General features: G+C 42.7%; 1 protein-coding gene across 1 annotated transcript; it reads left to right on the top strand.

Annotated features, from left to right (window-relative positions):
* Positions 1–26,690, top strand: SPOPL (speckle type BTB/POZ protein like). The gene is made up of 10 exons (XM_073647252.1): positions 1–384; positions 12,597–12,718; positions 12,821–12,972; positions 14,053–14,180; positions 18,483–18,660; positions 18,749–18,804; positions 19,782–19,904; positions 20,834–20,976; positions 21,330–21,383; positions 22,448–26,690. The coding sequence occupies exons 1-10, from the start codon at positions 208–210 to the stop codon at positions 22,590–22,592; spliced, it is 1,278 nt and encodes a 425-aa protein (XP_073503353.1). The 5' UTR covers positions 1–207; the 3' UTR covers positions 22,593–26,690.
* The last annotated feature ends 571 nt before the right edge of the window (positions 26,691–27,261 follow it).

Below are 27,261 nucleotides of genomic sequence, written 5' to 3'. Positions count from 1 at the left end.
CTCCAGCGACGCGAGATTTGTCCGGGCATGCGCAGTGGGTGCGCTGAGTCCCTGAGGTGCCAGTACCGGCAGATTTGGTAACATATTTACATTGATACAAAGTATGTGAGGATGCGCCGGGCCGCGCGGAGTGACGGGACTGGAGGCCGCCGAGGCTGCAGCTCTGCCGCCCATGGGGCCTCGGAGTAACAGGACGCCCCTCGTCTTATGTCTGCAAAAGTGACAAAAAGCCCAAAAAAGAACCTCCGGTCCCTGGTGTGTGGAGGCGGCCTGTGGTGGTGCTCTATCCCCCCTCCTGGAGGCAGCATGTCGGCCGGGCCCTCGCCCCCTCCACCTGCAGAGGTGTCCGGTGGGCCGGTGGCGGAGAGCTGGTGTTACACACAGGTAAACTATCTCCGACCGACTGATCTGTCGTTACTGGTTGGTCCGTGGCGATAACGGGACTGGGACGTGCGCTGGAGGGACGACAGGAGCCAGACCACCCATCTGTGGCACAGCCCCATAAGACGGCGCGGCGAGAGAAGGCGGCAGCGAGTGGGACTGTGCCAGCGAGAGGAGGAGGCGGCGGCGAGTGGGACTGTGGCGGCGAGAGGAGTAGGAGGCGGCTTCGAGTGGGACTGTGGCGGCGAGAGGAGGAGGAGGCGGCTTCGAGTGGGACTGTGCCGGCAGGAGGAGGAGGAGGCGAGTGGGACTGTGCCGGCGAGAGGAGGAGGAGGCGAGTGGGACTGTGCCGGCGAGAGGAGGAGGAGGAGGCGGCGAGTGGGACTGTGCCGGCGAGAGGAGGAGGCGGCGGCGAGTGGGACTGTGCCGGCTAGAGGAGGAGGAGGAGGCGAGTGGGACTGTGCCGGCGAGAGGAGGAGGAGGAGGCGAGTGGGACTGTACCGGCGAGAGGAGGAGGAGGAGGCGAGTGGGACTGTGCCGGCGAGTGGGACTGTGCTGGCGAGAGGAGGAGGCGGCGGCGAGTGGGACTGTGCCGGCTAGAGGAGGAGGAGGAGGCGAGTGGGACTGTGCCGGCGAGAGGAGGAGGAGGAGGCGAGTGGGACTGTACCGGCGAGAGGAGGAGGAGGAGGAGGCGAGTGGGACTGTGCCGGCGAGTGGGACTGTGCTGGCGAGAGGAGGAGGCGGCGGCGAGTGGGACTGTGCCGGTGAGAGGAGGCGGCGGCAGCGAGTGGGATGAGACTGCATGTTCCGGCCCGCTTGTTGCTGGCTTTTGACTTTCTTGTCACGGCCAAATACGGTTGAATTATGGTGCAGCAGCCGAAGTCGCCGTGTAGCTCCGGGCTGCAGAGCACAACGTTGCATCTAACAAGCATCAGTCTGAGCACATGGCGGTTTCAACGTTACTGGGTGTATCCAACTCGTGCATGTCCGCATTCACACATCCCTGTTCACGGACCGGGCACCAGTCTCCCGACCCGAACTCTTAAGGCCTCATAGGCAAGTTTGTGTCTCGGATGTGTGAGTTCGGCCTGAGGCGCGTGTGAGGTTTTGTCACCTTCAGACTCCATGGCTGCAGGACCAGGGCAGTGCGAATTCCCTCAGCTGGTACTTGAATACCAACATCCTGGTCGCCTCTTGTAAATTCCTAGGCCTCCTGACGTCACAAGAGGGGCCCTGGAGACTGGTATTTGAGGGCCAAATTGACAAAAGCTCTGGTAGAGCTGAAACGTTTTGTTGCTGATGTGAATAAATGACTGATTCGCTACATGTGAGTGCCGGGACCTTTTCCTTCTCTGGTATTTGAGGACCATCTGTAGGAGTTTGCACTGCCCTGGACTAGTGAAGTGAACACCGGACCAGGCCTGTGCAAATATTTTTGCTCATCTCTAGTATCGTACGCGCTTGTGCACATGAGTGATTTTTTTCCACACAGGCTTCAAAAATCTGCAACCCGTTTGTGGACACAACCAACTTCTGTTATTACGACGGCCGTTTGAGCCGGCATACAGTGACTGTTACGTGGGGGCAGATTCATGAAGACGGGCGTCTTATGCTCCAGTATTGTTAAACAGCGCTCTGGAGTAACGTGCCAAATTCACAAAGAGACGCAAGAAGTATTACTCCACTGGTAGACCGCAGTACATTTCCTTCATAATTGAAAGCACTTTTGAGGAGTAAATTATAATTAATTTTTCAGGCATACCACTCACATATGATTCCTCTGGACCGCAAATCCCTGAAAGAGCAGAGGTATAGATGAACAAATCATAGGTTATACTAAATTTTTATTTTTTTTCTCACAGATCATTCAGCTCACCTCCTCCTCTATAACCTGGTGATCGCATTGCATGTTCTTGGTGACAGGTTCGCTTCAAACTCGGACAAAATTCTCGTGTGTGTATGTACAGTGGTGGCCAAAAGTATTGGCACCCCTGCAATTCTGTCAGATAATACTCAGTTTCTTCCGGAAAATGATTGCAATCACAAATTCTTTAGTATTATTATCTTCATTTAATTTGTCTTCAATGAAAAAACACAAAAAGAATTGTCCTAAAGCCAAATTGGATATAATTCCACACCAAACCTAAAAAAGGGGGTGGACAAAAGTATTGGCACTGATTGAAAAATCATGTGATGCTTCTCTAATTTGTGTAATTAGCAGCACCTGTAACTTACCTGTGGCACCTAACAGGTGTTGGCAATAACTAAATCACACTTGCAGCCAGTTAACATGGATTAAAGTTGACTCAACCTCTGTCCTGTGTCCTTGTGTGTACCACATTGAGCATGGAGAAAAGAAAGAAGACCAAAGAACTGTCTGAGGACTTGAGAAACCAAATTGTGAGGAACCATGAGCAATCTCAAGGCTACAAGTCCATCTCCAAAGACCTGAATATTCCTGTGTCTTCCGTGCGCAGTGTCATCAAGAAGTGTAAAGCCCATGGCACTGTGGCTAACCTCCCTAGATGTGGACGGAAAAGAAAAATTGACGAGAGATTTCAACGCAAGATTGTGCGGATGGTGGATAAAGAACCTCGACTAACATCCAAACAAGTTCAAGCTGCCCTGCAGTCCGAGGGTACAACAGTGTCAACCCGTACTATCCTTCGACGTCTGAATGAAAAGGGACTGTATGGTAGGATACCCAGGAAGACCCCACTTCTTACCCCGAGACATAAAAAAGCCTGACTGGAGTTTGCCAAAACTTACCTGAGAAAGCCTAAAACGTTTTGGAAGAATGTTCTCTGGTCAGATGAGACAAAAGTAGAGCTTTTTGGGAAAAAGCATCAACATGGAGTGTACAGGAAAAAAAAGAGGCATTCAAAGAAAAGAACACGGTCCCTACAGTCAAACATGGCGGAGGTTCCCTGATGTTTTGGGGTTGCTTTGCTGCCTCTGGCACTGAACTGCTTGACTGTGTGCATGGCATTATGAAGTCTGAAGACTACCAACAAATTTTGCAGCATAATGTAGGGTCAAGTGTGAGAAAGCTGGGTCTCTCTCAGAGGTCATGGGTCTTCCAGCAGGACAATGACCCAAAACACACTTCCAAAAGCACTATAAAATGGTTTGAGAGAAAGCACTGGAGACTTCTAAGGTGGCCAGCAATGAGTCCAGACCTGAATCCCATAGAACACCTGTGGAGAGATCTCAAAATGGCAGTTTGGAAAAGGCACCCTTCAAATATCAGGGACCAGGAGCAGTTTGCCAAAGAAGAATGGTCTACAATTCCAGCAGAGCATTGTAAGAAACTCATTGATGGTTACCGGAAGCGGTTGTTCGCAGTTATTTTGGCTAAAGGTTGTGCAACCAAGTATCAGGCTGAGGGTGCCAATACTTTTGTCTGGCCCATTTTTGGAGTTTTGTGTGAAATGATCAATGATTTGATTTTTGCTTCATTCTCTTTTGTGCTTTTTTTCCTTGCAAGCAAATTAAATGAAGAGAATAAGACCAAAGAATTTGTGATTGCAATCATTTTCAGGAAGAAACTGAGTATTATCTGACAGAATTGCAGGGGGGCCAATACTTTTGGCCACCACTGTATGTGTATTAATAAAAAATTATATATATAAAATTTTTTTTTTTACATATTGTCTACCCTTGGTGAATGCTGTTCATCAATTTTATTTTTTTTCTTAGGACCATATGCAGATCAGTGGAATCTGGTCTTTTTGGTCGACCCTGATTTTATATATATATATATATATATATCTCAACACAATAGTTACATACGCGCATAGGGAAAATCCACCTTTTAGCAACAGCTCAAGCAAAGTGGAAGTGATTGGGTGTTTATTTTACTCATAACTTATTGTATATATTGCCATTAATTCCGCAGCACATTACTGACATTGTCGGCACTGTTCCCATTGGGGCTTGCAATCTACATTCCCGATCAGTATGTTTTTGGAAAGTGGGGGGGGGAGAACCCGGAGGAAACCCAAGAGGGAGAGAACATACAAACTCCTTGCAGATGATGTCCTTAGTGGGATTGGAACTCAGGACCTCAGCGCTGCAAATGTTCAGAAGAATGAACATAGAAATGTTTATGTGAAGATGACTTGCTGGTCACATGTTCAGGCTGTTTGAACGTCTTTTAACATCTTCAGGGTTCTAAAAATGCCAATCAGTTAAAAGAAGTGACATGTCCATTCTTCAGGTGTTATTCCACTCAGAAGACGCTCTGTGCTTCTACAATACAAGTCAATGGGACTGCTCAAAAGATGCGTAGAAGGCTCCTGGATGTTTTTGGAGCATTTTTTTTCATTGTTTTTGCTTAAAGACTAAAAAAGGGGAAGAAGGGAGGAGGACCTTTATCGCTTTCTTCATTGGGGTGAAAAATCGTCTGGAAAACGACAGTAATAAAAGACTTCACAAAATCCATGGGAGAACCCTCCAAAAACAACCCCACCATTGATTGAAACTGTTGCGAAATATGCTCAAAAAACGACACAGTGCTTCAGGGGGAAAAAAAACACTAAAGTGTCTCCTGAGTTTAAAGGGATTCTGTCACCCCTTTGAACGTACCTAACTAACTTATTAATATGGGCGTACAGGTTCTAGAATACTTACAATAGTTATAGCTGTATGCCTCATATCTGCGGTCCTGGTCTTCAGAAATCCTCTTTTAATCCTGGGTTCTTTCAGGCTCTGGGCGTGCGGTGCCTAGAAGAAAACTCTGCCCTACAATTGTGATAGTCCACGTTACTTTTCCGCCCTTCTATGCAGGGCTGTGGAGTCGGTGTCAATTTTGTCGAAGTTGGTATAAAATGGACCGACTCCTAAAATATATAATAAATTGGGTACAGTAGTTTAACGCAGTTTGTGGGGAATATTTTTTTCATAAGAATTTTGAAAAGTTATGAAATGTCCTATAAAGGAGTTTGTATGTTCTCCGTGGGTTTCCTCCCACACTTCAAAGATCTACTGATAGGGAATGTAGATTGTGAGCCCCAATGGGGACAGTGCCCATAATGTCTGTAAATTGTCTGAACTGTAAAGCACTGTTGGCACTATATAAATTTTATTATAATTGTCTGTTCTATTCCTGATCTAAGGGTGTAGACTTTTAGCTGCGAGGAATCTGTTCTGCAGTTTATGTAGATAAGTAGTGAAGCTCCTCCTCTACAGATAAGGGGGAGGTGGGGTGGGACACATACACAGGGAAGGAATGCCTGCACTCATCTCAGAACTGCTGGAGTGAACAGAAAAGCAGGATTAAGAATAAAGAACAGGTTCTTGCTATTATAACTGATAATGCTTCAAACATAAGTACAATTAAACTGATGAATGAAAATAATGAAGGTGAACAGCAGCTAGAAGAACATTTCAGATTCAGTATGTTGGAGATATGGGAACAGGACTGTGGCCTTTTAATGGAGGAACAAACAGGTATTACTACAGAAGAACGGCAAAATGATTGTAAACAATGAGATGATCTTGTTGAAGCTGCTTCACACCTCTCTCCCTATTCCTCACATGCGCTGTGTTGTGCGCACGCTGCAGCTGGCAATGAGATATGCTGCAACTCTGATTAGCAAAGGGAGGAAACTGGCTATTGCTGCCAGAACCCCTAAAATTGATTCCATCTTGAGGAGACGTGCTGGAAAAGGGGCAATTATGGAATTACAAAATTTTTCACTTGCTCTCAAAGAAGTGGAAGAAGAATTCAATCGTTCATCAAAACTGACTGTGCACGAGGCAATTCCTTTACACCCTGAAATTGTTAGAGATGTTGCCCATGTGGTTACTGCTTTGCCACTGACCCAAGTTAATGTGTTGGGGTAGAGAGTTCCAGAGTAGGGGGGATGCACGGGAGAAATCTTGTACATGAGCCATGTATGAGGGAGTCGGAGGTTTGGCTTACAGACTCCACAGCCCTGCTTTTATGCGTATTGGCTTAAAGCAGAATACCACAATTGCAGGCGCAGGACAAACACCAGATGTCACAGGGAACTGACGCTCATGGGAGGTGACAGGTAAACAAATGAAGGCCGGAGGCTGAGTTTTCTTCCAGGCATTTCACTCCCCACAGCCTGAAAGCCTTAATCCTGCATTCTATGTTCACACATCTTTTTTTATCCCATAAAGCATTATTTTATTTTTTTTCTGGTCGTTGTAGAGCATTTTTTGTAACAGATTCCCCTTAAGAATCGTGTGAACATGGCCATTTCCTAAACTCGTGCCCACTGACGCTGTGGAACTGTACGTATTTTGGTACGCTTTTCCCTATAGACTTATAGAGAGCCTGAAAGATGCTTTAAAATTGCAATTCTTTCTACATTAAAAACACATGGAAAACACTGCACCAAAAGGACATTAAAAAAAGCACAACTTCAAACTTTATTTTCGGTCTGGACACCTGCTGAAAACATTCAAGAAAGGCATACTTGAAAAATATATATATTTTTTCCCCTAGATGGTAACCTCCTTTTAAAGAGGTTGTCCACCACTGGACAATTTCTGCACTCGCCTTTAGCAGGCGCTATTCCTCTGATGTCGGTGCTGCTATTCCCGGCGGGTCACATTACAACAATCGGCTACTATTGATTTTGTGGCCTTCGCTATTTTTGTCAACGTAGACGTCTGCTCTGATGGAACACTGGACTGCAGCCGATCAGCGGCCGCTGATTGGCTGCAGCAATCACATGGCAAGAATGTATCACTGACCTCGGCGAAACGGCGCTGCCGCAGGAAAGGTGTATCAATTTTATTTGATTTGTCTATGGGCCAGTGATTTTTTTTTTATTTATTTATTTTTTAAGCGTTTTTACATGTGGATTTGCCATGCATTGAGAAGGTAAATCCGCATGCGGAAACGCACAAATAATGGACATGCTGCACATTTTTCCGCACAAAATCCGCTGCGGAAAAAATCCGCAGCATGTGCACAGAACCTGCAGATTGTCATTGGGGACCATGGGGCACGTATTGCCAAGCGTTTTAAAAGCGTTTCCGCTGCGGAAATTCCGCAGCAAAAACGCTTGAAAAACGCATCATGGGCACACAGCCTTAAAGCGTATTGGACTAACGGAAATGGGCAACTGCACCACCACACGGCTGTTCCCATCATCCTTTTAGACACTGACCAATGTAGCAAGGAGCATTCTCCACCACCGCTCCTCTTAACCGCTTCCCGACCGCCCACTGTAGATAAACGTCCGCGCTGCCTGGGCTCTGTGCAGCGCGGACGTTTAAAAACGGTGGGTGGTCTCGCAGCGCTCAGGACCCCCAGGGTCCTGCAATCGCTGCGGGAGCAGTGCAGAGTGTTAGCTCTGACAGGGAACATCATCGGGATCTGATTAGATCAGGTCCCAGTGATGTTAACCCTTTGCTGTCTTCTATATGCCGCGATCTATAGTGATCGCGGCATATAGAAGACAGCAGGAGGAGAGGGGGTCGTCCACTTGCCTCTCCGACGACCCCTTAATTGCTTTCAGGACCTGGCGTTGCTATGGCAGCTGGAGGTCACATGACCGCCTCCAGCTCTGCCATATATGGTGTCCTTCCTGTCTGGCTTCAGCCTGTAGCTGATGCCAGACAGGAGACTGTGAAACAGTCAGTGAAGATCTCATATAATGTAATACATGTCTATTACATTACATGAGATCAGGGATCAGAAAAATAAAAATTTAATGTCCCATACAGGGACTAAGTAAAAATGTAAAAAAAAATGTTTTGAAACTGTTAAAAAAAAATACAAAATAAATGAAAATAAATAAATAAAATATTAAACCGATAAATCCATATATTTATGCAAAAATAAAAAAAGTACACATATTTGGTATTGCCGCGTCCGAAACAACCCGAGCTTTAAAACTGTCACACTAATTAAATCCTTTTGTGTACACCGTAATAAAAATAAATAAAAAACGGAGCAAAAAACTATGCTTTTTCCTCATATCGCCAAACAAAAAGTGGAAAAAATGCAATCAAAAAGCAAAATGGAAATAGAAATGGTACCGCTGAAAACGTCATCTTGTTCCGCAAAAATCAAGCTGCTATACAGCTCCATCAGCCAAAAAATAAAAAAGTTATACCTCTCAGAATAAAGCAATGCAAAAAAAATATTTTTTCTATAAAATTGTTTTATTGTGTAAAAGCGGCAAAACATAAAAAAATATACAGTAAGTGTAGTATCGCTGTAAACGTACTGACCCGAAGAATAACGCTGCCTGATCACTTTTACCACACGCAGAACGGCATAAAAAAAAAACCTCAAAAAACAGTTCCTGAATTGTTGGTTTTTTGTTAATTTTACCTCCCAAAAAACGGAATAGAAAGCGATCAAAAAATGTCACGTACCCACAAATGGTACCAATAAAAATGTCAACTCGTCCCGCAAAAAACAAGCCATCACATGACTGTCGGCCGAAATATGGAAAAATTTATAGCTCTCAAAATATGGCGATGCAAAAACTAGATTTTGCAAAAAAAAAGCGTCTTAGTGTGTGACAGCTGTCAGTCATAAAAACCCAATATGAATCTGGTATCTCTGTAATCGCACCGACCCGAAGAATAAAGTAATCTAATCAGTTATATCACACTAGGAACGGCGTAAAAAATAAATAAAACCAATTCTTCACCTGCTACTGATTTGTTTATTATGTCTCCCAAAGATCGCAGTATAGCTCGGCACACATTTATCCTGCGCTCTGCGCTGAGCACTTACGCCAGAGTTTCCATGTAAATCTCTGAAATATGTGATTCAGCCAGAACCCATGACGGAAGATTCCCTGTAATGAGGCAGATATAGGCCACTGTGGATGCCGTCTGGCCTGTGATCCCACGGTGTCATTTGTTTTAGGCGTGCATAAAAGTGCAGTTGGCCACAGTTTTGTGCACTTCTGAAAAAAAGGACACCGCTAAACAGGGGCCAGAAGGAGTCCAGAGTAACTCTGCTGCCTCATTACAGTGAATGGATCCCGCAGGGGTTTCATCTGAATTACATCACTTGGAAATTTAGATGGAAACCCCGATGTAAGTGCTCAGCCTAGAGCGCCGGATAAATGTTACGTAAAATGTTCCCAATAAAAGCTTCAACTCAGTCCTCAAAAAAAGCTAGTCCCCACTCAGGTCCGTCATCTCTTAAAAATATAAGGGACTTCCAAGTTACTGGTAGCAGAAAGGCTCTGGAAAAGCGAAATGGCCCTTGCCCCCCAAAAGAAATTCAAAAAATTTTGTGCTCCCAAATCCAAATGCCTATTCTACAATAATTTGTTCTCCAATTGTCAAATAGCGCTCCGTCCCCCCCAGATCTCTCCATATGGCTGAGCGGTACGATACAGCCACATATGGGGTATTGCCACTTTTAGAAGAAATTGTGTGACACATTTCGGCATCATTTTTACCCATTGCCCTGTGTGAAAATGTAAAATCTGAGGGTAAAACATTTTTTTGTGATAAAAATATAATTCTGCTTTTTTCACTGCCCAATGGTATAAATTTAAAAATTAAAAAATACTCACTACTTCCCTAGATGAATTCCTTGAGAGGTGTAGTTTACAAAATGGGGTCACTTGTGGGGGTTTCTGCTGTTTCGGCATGTCAGCGACTCTTCAAATGTAACATGGTGTCTGCTGCCTATCCCAGCCAACATAGCGCTCCTTTCTCTTCCGAACCCTGCCGTACACCAAAGCAGTGGTTTTCCCCCACATATGGGGTATCGGCGTACTCAGGAGAAATTGAGCAACAAATTTCATGGTGCAATTTATCCTGTTACCCTTATGATAGTACAAAATTAGGGAAAGGAAAACATTTTTTGTGGGAAAAATGGGAAAATTTTATTTTTATGGCTCAATATTATAAACTTCTGTGAAGCAGCTGGGGGTGCAAGGTGCTCACCACATATCTAGATAAGTTCCCTAAGGGGTCTAGTTTCCAAAATGGTGTCACTTGTGGGGGGTTTCCACTGTTTAGGCACATCAGGGGCTCCCCAAATGCAACATGGCGTCCGCTAATTATTCAAACAAATTTTACATTCAAAAAGTCAAATGGCGCTCCTTCCCTTCCGAGCCCTGCCGTGTGCCCAAACAGTGGTTTGCCTCCACATATGGGGTATCAGCGTGTTCAGGAGAAATTGCAGAACAAATTTCATGGTGCAATTTATCCTATTACCCTTATGATAATGCAAAATTAAGGGATGAAAAACGTTTTTGTGGGAAAAATGTGAAAATTTTATTTTTACAGCTGATTATTATAAACTTCTGTGAAGCACCTTGGGGTTCAAGGTGCTCACCACACATCTAAATATGTTCCCTAAGGGGTCTAGTTTCCAAAATGGTGTCACTTGTGGGGGGTTTCCACTGTTTAGTCACATCAGGAGCTCTCCAAACGCAACATGGTGTCTGCTAATTATTCAGACAAATTTTACATTCAAAAAGTCTAATGGCGCTCCTTCCTTTCCGAGCCCTGCCGTGCGCCCAAACAGTGGTTTTCCCTCACATATGGGGTATCAGCACACTCAAGAGAAATTGCACAAAATATTTTGGGGTCCATTTTTTCCTGTTACCCCTGTGAAAATAAAAAAAATTGGGTCTAAAGTAACATTTTTGTGAAAAAAGTTAAATGTTAATTTTTTTTCTTCCACATTCCAAAAATTCCTGTGAAGCACCTGAAGGGTTAATAAAGTTCTTCAATGTGGTTTTGAGCACCTTGAGGAGTGCAGTTTTTAGAACGGTGTCACTTTTGGGTATTTTCTGTCATAAAGACCCCTCAAAGTGACTTCAAATATGATGTGGTCCCTAAAAAAATGTTTTTGTAAATTTTGTTGGAAAAATGAGAAATCGCTGGTCAACTTTTAACCCTTATAGCTCCCTAACAAAAAAAAATTTTGGTTCCAAAATTGTTCTGATGTAAAGTAGACATGTGGGAAATGTTATTTATGAAGTATTTTGTGTGACATATCTCTCTGATTTAAGGGCATGAAAATTAAAAGTTTGAAAATTGCAAAATTTTCGCCAAATTTCCGATTTTTTTTCACAAATAAACGCATGTGATATCAAAGAAATTTTACCACTATCATGAAGTACAATATGTCATGAAAAAACAGTCTCAGAATCAGGGGGATCCGTTGAAGCGTTCCAGAGTAATTGCTCCATAAAGTGACAGTGGTCAGATTTGAAAAAATTGGCCTGGTCACGAAGGCAAAAACAGGCTCTGGTGCGAAGTGGTTAAACACCGCCTTTCTCTAGTCGAGCAGTGCCTTTCTCTAGTCGAGCAGTGCCTTTCTCTAGTCGAGCAGTGCCTTTCTCTAGTCGAGCAGTGCCTTTCTCTAGTCGAGCAGTGCCTTTCTCTAGTCGAGCAGTGCCTTTCTCTAGTCGAGCAGTGCCTTTCTCTAGTCGAGCAGTGCCTTTCTCTAGTCGAGCAGTGCCTTTCTCTAGTCGAGCAGTGCCTTGCATGGGAAGCTCCAGAACGCCAATCTACTAACTTGGGTTGGTTCGAGCAGCGGGTCTCTCATAATAGTCGAGGATTATGTACTCCACTTGAGGAGACCCTGTTCCTGTACTGAACACACTATTTTGTAAACTCGGCTGGAAAGTCTTTTAATGTGGACAGTTTAAGGAGCCACTCCGGAGGCTGTGCTGGTGGCAGTAGATGGGCAGCTGCACATTTTTGGGACTCTTATTTTCAGCTTTGTACCATGTAGAGTGCTGTAAGTGTCCATGATGTGTTTTAGTACAGTTTATATGCACAAATCGTCATGCAAGGAAGATTGGAGAAAGACCTTTTTAACTAAGGGTTGAATTTTATATGGCCGAAAACGTTATTCCTGAGGACATATATATTTTTTAATAGTAGACAAGTCTATTTCCTCACCTTAACCTGCCGAAATATAGTTCAAATTGATATTTTCATTAAAAGGGGTTTGTCTGGACCTTAGACTGGTGACCTTTCCTTAGTATAGACCTTGAATACACATTATACGATCCGTGCTGACACGCTGTCAGGGTACCTGTGTCAGGAGCGGCACACGATGAGTTGGCCATGTGGCCGGGGATGAGGCTGTACAGCCGTTTGCCGTGAACCCTATTTTCATGGGTCATCAGTACATCTCGGAAACGCGCTGTCAACTTTGAAAATCTTTTTTTTTTTTTTTTTTCCTAGAAGATTAATACATTAGATGTACTCTTAATTGCTTTGGATTTTGTTCACAGGTCAAAGTAGTGAAGTTTTCCTACATGTGGACCATAAGTAACTTCAGTTTTTGCCGAGAAGAAATGGGTGAAGTTTTAAAAAGTTCTACATTTTCATCGGGGCCAAATGATAAAATGAAATGGTAAGAATTCACTATAACCGCTGCACCTCTTATGGTAAAATTTCTAAAAATGTACAAAAAGTTTTTCATTTGACCTGACAAATATATTCTCGCCCCTTCAAGGTGCTTGCGAGTGAACCCAAAAGGACTAGATGACGAGAGCAAGGATTACCTCTCCTTATATCTGCTGCTCGTCAGCTGTCCGAAAAGTGAAGTTCGAGCAAAGTTTAAGTTTTCGCTGCTAAATGTACGGCGGGAAGAGACAAAAGCCATGGGTGGGTTCTTATTTTTCAACTGACATGTATATATTTTTTTCAGCAATTCCAACTATTGATCCTTCTAATTACAAAGTTGGTGAGTTTTCGACTTCTAAGGCGATCGTCAGACAAGCTGATCTTAAGTAGATCCCTTTCTTTTGCCTGTTGACTAGTTTCGTAGCCAAACCTACACTTGGTTAGCCCTGCTAGCTTAACTTTCCTTTGCAAATGGCAAATTAGTGCAACGTACAATTTTAGGATAAGGCTGAAAGGGGTCTTTGACAGGAGGGGCTAGAGGCAAGACACCCGATTTGGATACAAAAATAATTCTGGGATGAAGGGAATTGGCCAATACTGCAGGTAACACCTGACTTCATGAGTACCTTGTTCAAACCAGGCTCAAAGTGGGCCTGGTTTAAACTAAAAATTATACATGCATCTCCTAAAAGCGATCTGTTTTCCCACCTCTCTTCTTTGACAGCTGTCTTTATGAAGCCAGAGAAGAGCAGAGGTAGATGGGAAGATGTATTTAAATGTTTGGCCCCACCGTTGTGCACCGAGCGCCTGTGCTTGGTTTGAACAGTCATTCTGTGCTGACAGACAACTCCCTTTTAAGTAAATTTCCTGTATTCCTTGGTGGCCATTGGAATGATGGTACCAGGCATTGATTAGTAAGCGGGTGATAACCTGTAGAAAGTTCAGTATCCTTTAAAAACTACTGTCTATAATAAAAAAAAAAAAAAAAAAGGTTCTTATTTTGAAAGACTTATCAAAAATTGGTGGAAACAAAAGTGGAGTATCTGATCCTAGCAACCAGTCAAATCTTTAATTTGTGTATTTTTTTTATTTTTTTTCTATTAGTTTTATTGTTTCTTTTATGCCAATTGCATGTGGTGGATTCTATTCTCCTGTTTGCAACGAGTGTGACAAACACATAACTTTCATTTGAAGAGGTGTCCTAATTATCTGTCAGTGAAGGGGAGACTGGGTTGTCTTCACGTCATGCAGAAAAATGATGTTTTTTTTTCTTTCTTCACTGTGGCAAATGTCTGACTTATTTTTTATTTTTTTTGTCTTTTTATCTTCTATGCTTAACAGAGAGTCAGAGAGCTTATCGGTTTGTCCAAGGAAAAGACTGGGGCTTCAAAAAATTTATCCGGAGAGATTTCTTACTTGATGAAGCAAATGGTCTCCTACCGGATGATAAACTCACATTGTTCTGTGAGGTGAGAATTATTATTATTATTATTATTATTATTATTATTGTGGGTTTTAGTATTTTGTGTGTGTGTGTGTGTTTTTGTTTTTTTTTTATACTATTATTTTGATAAAAGTAAGAAGTTTCATGAGTAGTTTTTACTTAATCTAAACCACTTCCCTTTAAAATAAAAATGTATGCGTATATTTTTTTTAAAGGCACATTAACCCCTTTAAAGCCCATGACGTACTAATACGCGTCTGTGCCCTGGGCTTTAAGAGCCTGACCCGTATTAGTATGTCATCGTGATCGCGTGCGCACACAGGCTGTGCAGGCGCGATCGCCGCCGGGTGTCAGCTATGTGCAGGGAGCGGTCCCACACATATCCCCTTCCTTTAATAATCACCTTTCTTCGATCCTATTTGTCTCTTATTACAATAAAAACTGAGAGATGAAGAAATATCTGTCTCAGGAGCTCAGCCATGTCCTCCATTGCCTTCCTCGCTGTCCTGTGTTTGGATGTAGGACACCGGCCTGCAGCAGGAGCCTTCCCCCTGTTTACAGAAGAGCGAAAGATTGCTTATCCCCCCCTTTAGTTTTGAGGGTGGGTCTTCAGTCTTAGGCCAGAGCCGACTGCACTGATCAAGCAGATTGAGTCCTAAAGGATTTCCGGATCATGAAGAAAATACCGTAGACGGAAAAACTACGAGGGCAGCTTTAGTTCTTGTTTTAAACATTTTTATCATTTTTTTTTTTTTTTGGTCTTGCAAATCTGCCAAAAAATGATTACAGCCTTCTTGAAATGTCTGTTGGGTATTCAGCATAAAATATCCTTCCGGTTCATTGTTTCTCAGAGCTCTGCATTGTGATGTTCCTGTTTTTATTCTTTCTGAAACTGTATAACGAAATTGACAAATGGGTGTTCACATTTTCCGCTTCAGTACGGCAGTGTCTCTACACTCTCAGCCCTGACAATATTGGTGAGTGGGGAGAACGCCTGTTGACGACGGCACCAGTTTGTCATATTTCCAGGAGGATTAACTGAGGAAAGTCAATGAGACTCCAAAAATTATTACATAAAGGAATATAATTATTTACTAAAATGGACATCATCCGAGCTGAGAAATGCACCTAATATGTTGTATTACTGTAATAAAAGCAATTTAAAGCAAGTTGCCATCTCCGCAATTTATGGCATATTTGGCTTTTAGCTTTAGTTGCTTCCTGCAATGATGTAGGTTGTGGGTTTGATTCCTGTGGAGACCAGATCTCAAAAAGTAATTTGTTTTGGGGCAGCACAGTATCTCAGTGGTTAGCACTGCAGCCTTGCAGCGCTGGGGTCCTGGGTTCAAATCCCACCAAGGACCAGATCTGCAAGGAGTTTGTATGTTCTCCCCGTGTTTGTGTGGGTTTCCTCCGGGTTCTCCGGTTTCCTCCCACAAAGACATACCGATAGGGAATCTAGATTGTGAGCCCCAATGGGGACAGCGAAGACTGTCAGTAAAGCACTATCTCTAATGTCTATTCTCTCGTGCCATAAATGTCTGATAGGTGCGAGTCCTGAAAATGAGACTGTTCCCACCACCATCACATGTCCGCTGGAGAAGCCGCCCTGCATCCGCACCTCTCTACATTAACTTCTATGGGGACTCCGAAAGTAGCTGTGCAAAAGTGTCAAACCCAATTTTAGCCAAATTGCCAGTTTCCCGGCATTTAAACGCCATTGATAGTCTATCTATTGGGATAGAAGAGCGGTGATTGGCACCCTCGTATCCCTATTGAAATAAACCTGCAAATGATAGGAGAAGTATTAAAGGGATATTCCCATCTCCAAGATCCCATCCCAATATGTAGTGGGAGTAATAATTAATAATATTAGCAAATGCTTCCAATTAGAAATGTAGTATAGTTCTTCTTATTCAGTATGTCGCTTACCCCATGTGCAGGGGCATTGTAGTAGCTTAAGTATCCATTTTTACAACCACTAACTGTCACTATATGACTGGTCTTAACCATGGATACCTAGGCTAATGCAGTGCCCTGCACATTGGGTAAGTGACATAGCGAATCAGAAGACCTATACTACATTTCTAATTGGATTTATTTGCTAATATTACTATTCCTACTACATATTGGAATAGGATCTTTTGAGATGGGAATATCCCTTTTAAAAAGCGTATAGACAATTAGTAAGGTTATGGCTGTGCCATAGTAGAACAGCTAGACAGTCTTTTTTTTTTTTTTTTATTAAATAAATCTGGTCATTGTGAAGCAAAGCTGCCCTGGAATTGAAGGGGTTAATATCGCCTCCGTCAGTGACTGGCCTGGCGCCATAAATCGGTTTGCCGATCTACAACATGTGCTGTGCCGGTAATTGCCTAGTAAATGTCTGCGAGGACGCGGCTCTGCCCGTTGTTAGAGAAGCAATTTGTGAGATCCATAAAGCGGCTAAGTGCAGAAGGTCAGCGCGCAGGAGCGGGCGCACACGGCCTCACGTTCTCGGCACGGCCTGATTAGTAGCTTTCATGGCTTACGAATGTGTTAACCACTAACACACCGCCTCTGATCTGCGTCTCCCGGAAACATGCAAAATTGGCAAGATTGCAACTTAATTATATGATATTGTGGCGTGCAAGGGAATAATTTGAAATACAGCCCCCGAGACCACATGGTGCAAATATCGCACATCCCATTTCCATTTAGACAAGTTAAATGAGCTGTAGAATGAATTTGTTATGAATACAATTACGGGGCTGACAAAGAAGATGCAGCCCCTGTCTGGTCTCCGAGCGAGCACAATCCGAACTGACTGCTGCGTCTCTCCGCCTAATGGCCCAACCAATTGCTAATTCGGGTAATCGGTTGGATGTCATTAAAAGGAAAAGACGAAAAAAACAGTTTCTATCAAGTGCATTACTCCACGTACTAAAACAGCATTACATATGGTGAGAGTGCAGCAAAGTCTGTGGGCATGAAGCGCGCTTTGTATTATAGCCGCCTTTTATATGAAGTGTTTGTTCTTCAATCGAGGTCAATGCACTGAAGGGATAGCCTATCGCTAGGACTCCACTGATCTGATAACTAAAGGGGCGATGCTGCTGACTTAACAATTATTTTTTTCCTGCACATCAGCGCTCCCTGTCCCATAAATCGAGCCTGCAGCCTCTTCACTCTCCGGATTGGATGGGTTCCTCAACCAGATCTTGGGTATTCCAGCCTTACAAAGTACCATTTTAAATCAGTTTGTTAGGAGAGCATGTACAAAGCGTATCTTTCACTCTCGGAAGAGCCATCATATCTACGGAGAGGCCATTTAAAAAAAAAAAAAAATGCAATGCTTCGTCTAGCCTGTGGTGGCACTGAAGAGGGAATTGAACACTTGCTGCCAGGGCCCCCCTGAAGCTTTCTGCTGATTTCTGGGGGTCTCGTCAGCAGGACGAGATGTTTACATCTGATGATCTGGGACATTAGTTTTCCCTTCAGTGATTTATTTCCCTCGTGAAGGGAAGCTGCTGGAATCTTGCACCGTGTCACCGGGGATTTTCTCACTGCGTCTATTGTGGGGAGACCCTTCTAACAAACTGTGAGTGTCTAATATACATAAGAGCTTTAAGGCCTCATTCAGACGTCTGTTTTTTTGCGTTCAATCCATGGTTTCTAGTGTAGTTTATGGGGCTTTCGTATTTTTGTTGACCTTGTGTCTGGGGGGGGGGGGGGGGGATCCATAAGTGAAACTCTGAACGACACCCTGACCAAAAATTTATGAAACTGATCCAGAACTCCGATGACCCGGTGTGTGGGTTTTTTTGTCATCTGAATGAGACGGTCACCAGATTTCACAATACGAACGGCATACTTTTTTTTTTTTTAAATGGATCTTAGACCTGATGAAGCTAGTGTATTTGCTATGAAACTTCTGATACCGATGGGACTCACGAGCCCACTCACTCTTTAGCTGGGCTCATAAAAATAGTCCTAAGTGTATTCAGTCACCAGCCAGCCTGACTGCTGCAGCTTGTACTGAGCTGTGTGAGGTTTCAGGAGGGAGGAGGCCACCAAGAAGCTGTTAATGACACTAAGTAGGGGGAGATTCGGCAGCAGCAGGGAGGAAGGACCCTGAGGAGCTGTCAATTAAGTGGGTAGGCAGAGATTGAGTGCAAACTTCCAGGAGTATACAGCAGATGGCACACTCAGTGGATAAGTGATACATTTTATTTTATCCTTTTAATGACCTGTTATTAAACAAATGCAGCATCTTCTGACCTTCTTTTTGATCGTGGAGAATTGTGTTCCCAGTCCCCATGTAATCCGTAGCCTTCTCATCTCCTAGGTGAGCGTAGTTCAAGACTCTGTGAACATATCAGGACAGTCCAGCACAAACAATCTGAAGGTGCCAGAATGCCGCCTGGCAGAGGACATGGGTTATCTGTGGGAAACCACCAGGTTTACAGATTGCAGCCTGTATGTGGGCGGCCAGGAATTTAAAGCTCACAAATCCATCCTCGCAGGTAACATTTCCAGCCGTCGGCCTTATCCTCATTGCTTCCGGCTCCCCGAGAAGAGCGATCATCTGATCACGTCTCTCCTCTCTTGCAGCTCGATCCCCGGTGTTTAATGCAATGTTCGAACATGAAATGGAAGAAAGCAAGAAGGTATTAATGTTCTCAGCTTTGTGCCAGGGAGATAAATCCGTCTAAGCCGGTGCCACTGTTTGGGTTTTTCTTCTCTAATATTTCACACTTATTTTGTGGGTTTTTTTTGGGCGTTATTTACTGCTGTTCTCTGTAGATAGTGGCGGACGTTTCTCTTGTGTAACAGGATTGTCCATCTATTGTTTCAATGTATTTATGTATGTTGGTGTTCTGTAATTTCCCCCACTAAACACCATTCATGGGCCTCATCTATTAGCCAGAGTGATTTTTCAAGCCTACAACTTAACAAGCCTACTGGTTTCTGTGGGAATTATGCAATACTTAAAGGAATATTCCCATCTCCATGATACAATCCCAATATGTAGTAGTAATAATATTACCAAATATCTTGAATTTAGAAATGTTGTAGAGTTCTTCTGATTAGCTATGTCGCTTACCCCATGTGCAGTGCATTGAAGTAGTAGGTATCCATGGTTACAACCACTAACAACTGAGACGGCGTGGTCATAACCATGGATACCTAAGCTACTTCAATGCCCTGCACATGGGGTAGGCGACATAGCGAATCAGAAGAACTATACTAAATTGCTAATTGGAGGTATTTGCTGCTATTAATAATAATTTAGCACACCTACTATTTATTGGGATGGGAATATCCCTTTAATTTCCCGTGTGGAGGCTTCAGGGAGCATTGGCCACCTGCTGGCAGTTCCCCCTGCAGATTACATTTTATTGCAAGGGATCCCAGCAGCAATACAGTAACATGTCATCAGAACAGAAACAAATTATATTACAGTTGCAGCATTTTTTGTTAAAAAAAAATCCTTGTCATTTACAGTTAAAATCCATTTAAATACTATTCTTAGTCACCTCGGAGTCCTGACCTTAGTCGTTAAATTACCGCACAGCAGGGCATTATGGGAGAGATGCCCACTGTACATGATGGCATCATGATCTTGCTCTGTTTTTTGGTACAGAACAGAGTAGACATTCAGGACATGGAGCCAGAAGTGTTTAAGGAAATGATGGGCTACATCTACACAGGAAAAGCGCCTAATTTAGAGAAGATGGCTGATAACTTGTTGGCAGCGGCGGATAAAGTAAGTCACTTGCCAATTAAAAGTGTTTCTATTTCTTTCACACCTGCACTAAACTGACTGTGAATGTCAGTCTACAGAGTCATTTACAAGTCAATGTTTCAATCCACAAAATGTGACAACTCTTAAAGAGGAAATACCTCCCTTGTATGCCAGCATGAATGCAGATACCGGTGGAGTAAGATGCGCCGCCCCTTAAATTATTTGGTGCCATTCAGCGCTGCTCACTTCCGTATGGAAAGTAAGTGGTGCTGATGACATTGCAGCCCCATGTAACTGCGGATAGGCGTCCATGTGTTTTGGGAGCTGTATTGAGGTCATCGGCAACACATACGGCTGATCACAAGAGAAGCCTCAAGGAATTTTCTTCTCTTGCAACCTGAATTTGCAACATTTCATTAATCTCCTACACTTATTGATATTTTACCTTGAAGTCCGACATATATCTATGATTTATTTTTCTATATAAAGATTGCAAAAGTTGCATATTTTAGACAGGTCGTAAAAAAAGGAGTGTTGCAAACATTAACATGCATTATTTGCACCAAATTCTACATTGACGAGTGACTCCTGACACATTGGTCTCTTGCACTTCTTTTTTTTTAACACGGAAATGATTCTTATTACCATATTTAATGCGTAAATTATTTGGCATTGATTAGCAACATTTTACACGCTGATATCCTACTTTTTATACAGCAGGATATTGTTTAGTGTACTTGTACTATCATGCTTTAAAAAAAAAATAAAAAAATAAATTGGTACCTTGCGGATCATCCAAGCAAAAAGTGCTTGGTACCTGAAATGACAAAATTAAACAGCAATCCTTTGTTAAGGTGTGACCTTTGATAAATATGGTGTGGAAATGAGCACACTAAAAATTTGGTGCAAATGACTCCAATTTCAAGATCTCTGCCACTTTTTATTTTCAGTATGCTTTGGAACGGCTTAAAGTCCTATGTGAAGAGGCCCTATGCAACAGCCTGTCAGTGGAGAATGTTGCCGACGTCCTGATCCTCGCAGATTTGCACAGCGCGGAGCAGCTGAAAGCACAAGCAATAGACTTCATTAACAGGCAAGTCTGTGACCAGGGGCCATGTACTATGGACGCCATTATCGTGACCATATCGATGAACTACACTTGTTCCTAAAGGCCCCCATATGCCTTAGACTAACGTCAGCCAGACCCCCTGATATAGACAGGTGACTGAGACAACTGATTGCCAGAGAAGTTGTCAATCAGGCATGTCCAGATTCGGACTGGAGATTAATCTGGCAAATCGGATTCATATTCTTAAAAGCGTCGCCTATCACTATTCATAATAATCCTGTTGCTTTAAGACTCTGCCCTGTTTAGGTTCAGTAGGGTTAAATGCCTCCTTCCAGAAAATGGATGATTTTAGAATTTTTATTATGTGCTTCTTTCAGATGTAGTGTTCTCAGGCAACTGGGTTGCAAGGATGGTAAAAACTGGAATGGAAGGTAAGTGGTATACACTTCTTTTTTTTTTTTCCCCACTTTGGCATGAACTTGCATTATGGTGGCGATCAGACCCGGGAAGCCAGCGCTGCCATGCTCTCATTTAATTTGCAACATTACACGTTGCTCATGGAAGTCAAATGGATAATGGACAAGAGGTCAAACTTTGCTCTGATAGAAGATGTAGAAGAGGATATTGTTTGGTACTGGAGTATGTAGACTGCTATTAATCCTAAAAGTAAACAGTAGAAAAACTTTTTACCTAGTTTTTCTTGATTCCTCCTGCTTTCATTTGGCAGAAAGACTGAGTGTTGCGCCCCCCCACCTGTGCAGTGAGCTGCGGGGGGGAGCTGCTGCAGATAGTCAGATCTGATAGGTGTGAGGGTGGCGGAGTCATGTCTGCTCCTCTGAGATGCAGAATCTTCATGAACTTCTCAGTTTTCACTTCAGTAGAAGACAGAAAGAGGAGAATATTAAAAGGGTATTCCCATCTTGTAAAGTGAGGATTAGAGCTGAGCGACTCTCCTGATTATACTCCTTTCTGCCCGAATTGTCAATGCCCATAAAACTCTGTGCAGTAAGAGATTAAAAAAAAACAAAACTACTCATTTCCTTGGCCCTCCCATTACCTCTCCCCACCTGGTTGCCTCCACCTGTTTTAGCTGTAGTGGTGGAGGACCCGGGCCGGGCGGGGAGCTGCGGTGACTGGACATGCGTAAAGGAGATGGGGATGGAGGGGGCAAGGAGAGGCAAATATAATAGGATTTACCCTTTTTTTTTTTTTTCTGTTTTTGTTTTGGGGGGGGGGGGCGGGGAGGAATTTTTTGCAAAATTGATTTCGCTCATGTCTATCAATACTTGTCACTAAGGTCAGAGGGATTAAATGTCTGAGACCTCCATCAATCCTGAGTGGAAATAGTGCTGAATGCTACAAAAGCTACTGCAGATGATTGCAAATTAAAAAAGAAATTAATACAAAAAAAAAAAAAAAAAAAAAAATCCTATTTATTTATTATATATTTTTAAACCTTTTTGTTCCTTCAAAAACCTTCTACTTAATTTTCCAGTCAAGCTATGGACGTAATGGAGACAGACGGCTGGAAATCCATGATCCAGTCCCATCCACACCTAGTAGCAGAAGCCTTCCGAGCGCTCGCATGCGCACAGTGTCTGCCTTTTGGATTTCCAAGGAAGCGGCTAAAGCTGTCCTAATAATTGCTCGCCAGGCTTTGTCCCACCCACCGAGGACTTTACAGTCAGTGTTCAAACTGTTTTACCTACCACACCAGTCAAAGCTTTCCATGTTGTTCTGTTTCTTCTCCACTTCCGGTTACTCGCACACAAGACTGAGGAGCGATCCAACGTTTGCTTCGCACATGGACCACGTCATCTAATCCACAGCTTTAAATTCAACAGGTTGTTCTTCTCGTATTCACTAAACTGCCTTAAATTATCAAACCTGTCCTGTCCGCCGGTGGTTCCGTTTTATCAGTATGGTTTTATGATCTATATATATATATATATTTTTTTTTTTGTTAACAAACCGTGCCTTGTCATGTGACCGGGCTTTGTGGGGTTGCACGAACGCCATATTACAGCAACGATGATAATACTGGCATTGTGTTTTAGGAAGGATAATTTTGTTTCTCTTGGTCATTCGATTTGTAGCCGTTCAGACCTAAAAAAAAAAAACAAAAAAACATTTGTTTTGACAGATTCTTCCCCTTTAAGGGGATTTGGCCACAAAAGTTTTAAGACATATCAACTTGACTGTGCAGCTGATGCTGGTCTGTCCGCTGGGACCCCAACCACTCGTGAGAGCGGAGGGCTCCTGGCAGAGAAATAAGATGGTTCTTACCCGCCACCCCCCTGATTTTGGGGATCGGTGAGGACCCCTACCAACTGCACTTTGACTTGTCTTTATAGTAAGCCGTAAATACTTTTGTAGGGAAAGGCAGGGCAGTAACACTGTTTAGACCCCTGATTATCTTAAAAGGATTTTCCCCTACTTTTAAAATAATGTAATATTAATATATTAATACATAATGAAACCTACACTCCTCTTCTGGACGACCACCTCCGCTCCTCCACCTTCAGGACAAGTTCTCGCGAGGGTAAACATCTGGCGGAGAGTTGTCACATGACCTGCTGCAGACTTCACATCCTGTCCTATGAAAAGAAGCCGGTCGTTGATTGGCTGCTGCGGTCGTGTGAGGCTCCTCTGCTGGTTTCCAGGCATCAACATCCGGCGGAAGGGTGTCGCACGACCACTGCAGCCAATCGGTGGCTGTTTTTTCTTTTGATCAGACAGAATGTGATGACACAGTACAGAGGAGCGGCAATGGTTTAGTAGATGAGTTTGTTGTGTTATTTAATACTTTATCCTGGGCCTAAAAAGTAGGTGAAAAACTAATTTAAGTGTTTATCCTCATCCAGCGAAGGGGGGGAAAAAAATATCTCAACCAGTTTGTCACCGGGCATTGCAAGATGATCCCCAATGAGATGTGCTGAAAATCTGAATCATGTCAGCGACGCTCTCTTCATTGTTCCTCTGCTGCTCCTGTTCTCGCTGGACTCCGCTTCTGGCCCTTGTCGACGATAGAAATGACTCTCTGGCATGGGACGGGTCTTTTTCAGCCAATTGCTTGCTGACATGGGTCATTGTGATACTGGTCTCGTTGCTCCCTTTTCAGCACTTTAATTGTTGCCACCAGTTTCTATTTCCCGGACCCTCGACACATACGGGAAATGACCTCCGATGCAATCACTGGCTGATTGAGTCACTGACTCGAGCGGTACCAAAAAGCCGGTGCCTAGGATGCACTTAACTGGAACGGCAGAGGGACAGTGAGAGGTACAGTATGATTTTTGGCACTAAAAAAAAAGTTTGACAACTCCTTTAATAATTAACCTAACCTGCCACTGAAAAGTCCTCAAACCCCGTCAGCCGCGTCTTCTTCTGGGTTAGCAGGTCAACAAGTAGCGAGGTCGCCGTCATGCGTTCACAAGGTTGTGACATTGACAGATGAAGGTCCCAGCGACGCTGCCTGAATCTATTGCACTTTTCCGACGTGTCCTTTGGAAATGCCATGAATATCCTAGATTGGAATAAACCCTTCAATATCAAGTCTTGGTTTCATCTAAAATGAATTAGTTACTCCACTCTTCCTAATTTTGACTATTTTTACTATTCCGGAATATGGGAAAGATGACAACCGCATAATAGCCGCCATATTGGTTTTTATGACCCATTGTAATTGTCCAAGAAGGACCTAAATAGAATATTTAACTACTTGACCTATGACAATAACTTAACGGAGTTGCCCAAGTTTGGTGTAAAAAGTAAAGGACGCCACTTTTATCTATGTCCTGATATTGCAATGTTCACTTGACTTGGTCTGAGCTGCAATACCTCATTGACTTGAGTGGCGAAGTTTGTGGAAAGAGGAAGAAAACATATTTTTTTTTTTTTTTTTTTTTTTTTGGGGATATTTGGCTTCTCACGTGTTGTAATGTGGCTGGTTGACGACTGACATCAAGGGCATGCTGTTTTTTTTCCACTATAAGCATTTACTATATTTTTATTTTCGCCTGCATTCATTCTAAAAGAAGAGCAAATGCCTAAATCCATTTTTCATAAGAAGAGCAAACGTGTGCAGAAATAATAGGTTGACCGGACGTGATGACTATGTTTGGGTTGCCATAAGTGCAATAAGCAGGCCGGTTACTTACCCTTACCCCCCCCATCTCCGAGTCTTAGAAAGAAACACAAAGGGATAGTCTGTACATTCTAGCTTGTTTACAGTCTGTTTCATTTCAGGAGTTAATTTCTGTTCATTTTCTTAGACCTCACCCCCAAATGTGGCCGATCACTGCGACCATGGGCCGAATTTTTTTTTTTTTTTTCTTCACTTTTATTATGCACTTTATAAAAAAACGAAACAATTTCACCGAAGTTTCAGTCTTGAATCGTAGAGTCAGGATTATATTTTCTGTGTGCAATATCACTTTTGGGGGATTTTGTTGCAGTTGCTTTGTGTCTGTATGCTAGTTACATATATGGCCTCGCAGCGTACAAGAGGGGTACTTGGTTGTTAGAATTGATATTGTATCTAACTTTTTTTTTTTTTCAAATTTCTGTCAATTTAAAAGGGTTTTCCATAATTTTTGATTCCAGCTTCATTGAGTGTCCTCTTTTACAACCTTTCCATGCAGTAATAGTAAAGAATCCCTTTAGTTGTTGGGTAGAGAGTGAGTATCTCTTTGGTCTCTTTGCTGCACAGAGTAAAAACCAAAGATAAAGGAGTTTCTCTGAACAGGAAAATGCATTGATAAAGCGCTATCGCTTGACTGCTCATTCTTGGGAGCATTGATGGTTCCAGACCTGTCAAATCACCTGGAACGGTGCGAGGAGAAGCCGTCCGGACTAGTCTGGTCTTCTTACTATATTTTCTCTGAAATGCCAATTATGCAGCCAGGCTGATTCATGCTGTCCATGGTTTATAATAATTTATTGATTTCTTACAAAATGACGTGGTTAACAGGTTAAATTAATTAAAGCGGTCGTTGGATGATTCCTAGAACGGCGCCGGGCTCCACTTGTAGTTTATTATATTTAATAATGGGGAGAGAAAGGGGTGATGTGGATGCAACCTGCTAATACTTCCTCTACTTCCTCTACAGCGAAACTAAGGTGCAAAAAAAACTTATAAAAAGAGAATTTTACACATTGTTTTGCAAGTGTTATAAATTTGCCATTTACAGGAAGAAGTGTCAGAAGTTACTTTTTTTTTTTTTTTTTTTTTTTTCTTCCCGGTTGACCTTTTTTTTTATAAAATTTTGCAGGTAACAAGCTGCCATAACACGTGTTGTGGCCCGCGAACATCCATTAACCTTATATCCAATAGTACATATCATTGTATGTGTGCATATCCCATAGATCAGGGTACAGAGCTGCAGGACCAGAGGTGATTGGCTATGAATGGGGCTTCTCTGTTGGTAGTCGATCAACAAGAGTCAAGGGGCCACGGACCAGACTTTGGAGATAGGTCAGAGATTTGCATGGTCTGACAATGATGGTCCAGGGTTCTGCAAATCTTTTTTACTCAACTCTTATGTATTGCCCCTCAATCTTGCTCATGTTAAGTTAACCATCATATTCTATGCTGATAAGAGAGCTATGAAACTGGCATTAATAATGGAAAACCTCTTTTTAAATTGAATTTTTATTTACAAAATTTTGTGCTGATTTAAAAAAAAAGTGTTATAAAGGAATTATAAGCTTATATTAAAAAAAAAAAAAAAAAAAAATCTGTATAGACACAGGTAGAATTTCAGTTAACTTTACCTGTAGTCACCACTAGAGGGAGATCCATAGCTTTCTGCATACTGTTTATGCATTGCACTCCATAATAAAGCTGTATACAGATGGTTCCCTCTAGTGGTGAAGATGAGATAGTAAATCTTTACTATTCTTTAAAGGGGTATTCCCAGAATCAGACATTACCCATTATACCCAGCAGTCCAATAGACAAGAAATTGAGTGCTATTATAGACAAGGAATAGAGTGCCATTTTACCGAATGCCAGGCGCCATTCTCGAGATCGCTAGGGGGTCTAAGTAGTCGGAGCAAAAGCGACTACCAAGTTATGGAGATAATTAAGTTTTTTGCTTCTGGGAATACCCCTTATAGCTCAGTCTATGCAGGGGAATTGGAACTTTGTATCAGGAAAAAAAAGTTTTCACTCCTTTTTGAAGTTGTAGTAATTGCCACAGAATTTTGGATCCAAAAAAAACAACCTTCATAGACATTTGCTTTACATTAACTCTTTGCATTTATGCCTCAAGTTATATTTATTAGGAGAGGTTTCCCCATATGGTC

The sequence above is a fragment of the Phyllobates terribilis genome, unplaced genomic scaffold, assembly GCF_046119375.1.
Source record: "Phyllobates terribilis strain yellow unplaced genomic scaffold, ASM4611937v1 Scaffold_9__5_contigs__length_417890890, whole genome shotgun sequence".
NCBI classification, from domain to species: Eukaryota; Metazoa; Chordata; class Amphibia; order Anura; family Dendrobatidae; genus Phyllobates; species Phyllobates terribilis.
The sequence above is the reverse complement of the archived record's forward strand: the minus strand, read 5'-3'. Positions and strand labels throughout refer to the sequence as shown.

What these genes read in the sequence shown, in the direction of transcription:
- SPOPL (XM_073647252.1), top strand. Translation starts at nt 208, where the DNA reads ATGTCTGCAAAAGTGACAAAAAGCCCAAAAAAGAACCTCCGGTCCCTG. An exon ending in GGAAGAGACAAAAGCCATGG is followed by an intron (nt 12,973 to 14,052) that starts GTGGGTTCTTAT and finishes TATGCTTAACAG; the next exon opens with AGAGTCAGAGAGCTTATCGG. An exon ending in GCAATAGACTTCATTAACAG is followed by an intron (nt 20,977 to 21,329) that starts GCAAGTCTGTGA and finishes TGCTTCTTTCAG; the next exon opens with ATGTAGTGTTCTCAGGCAAC.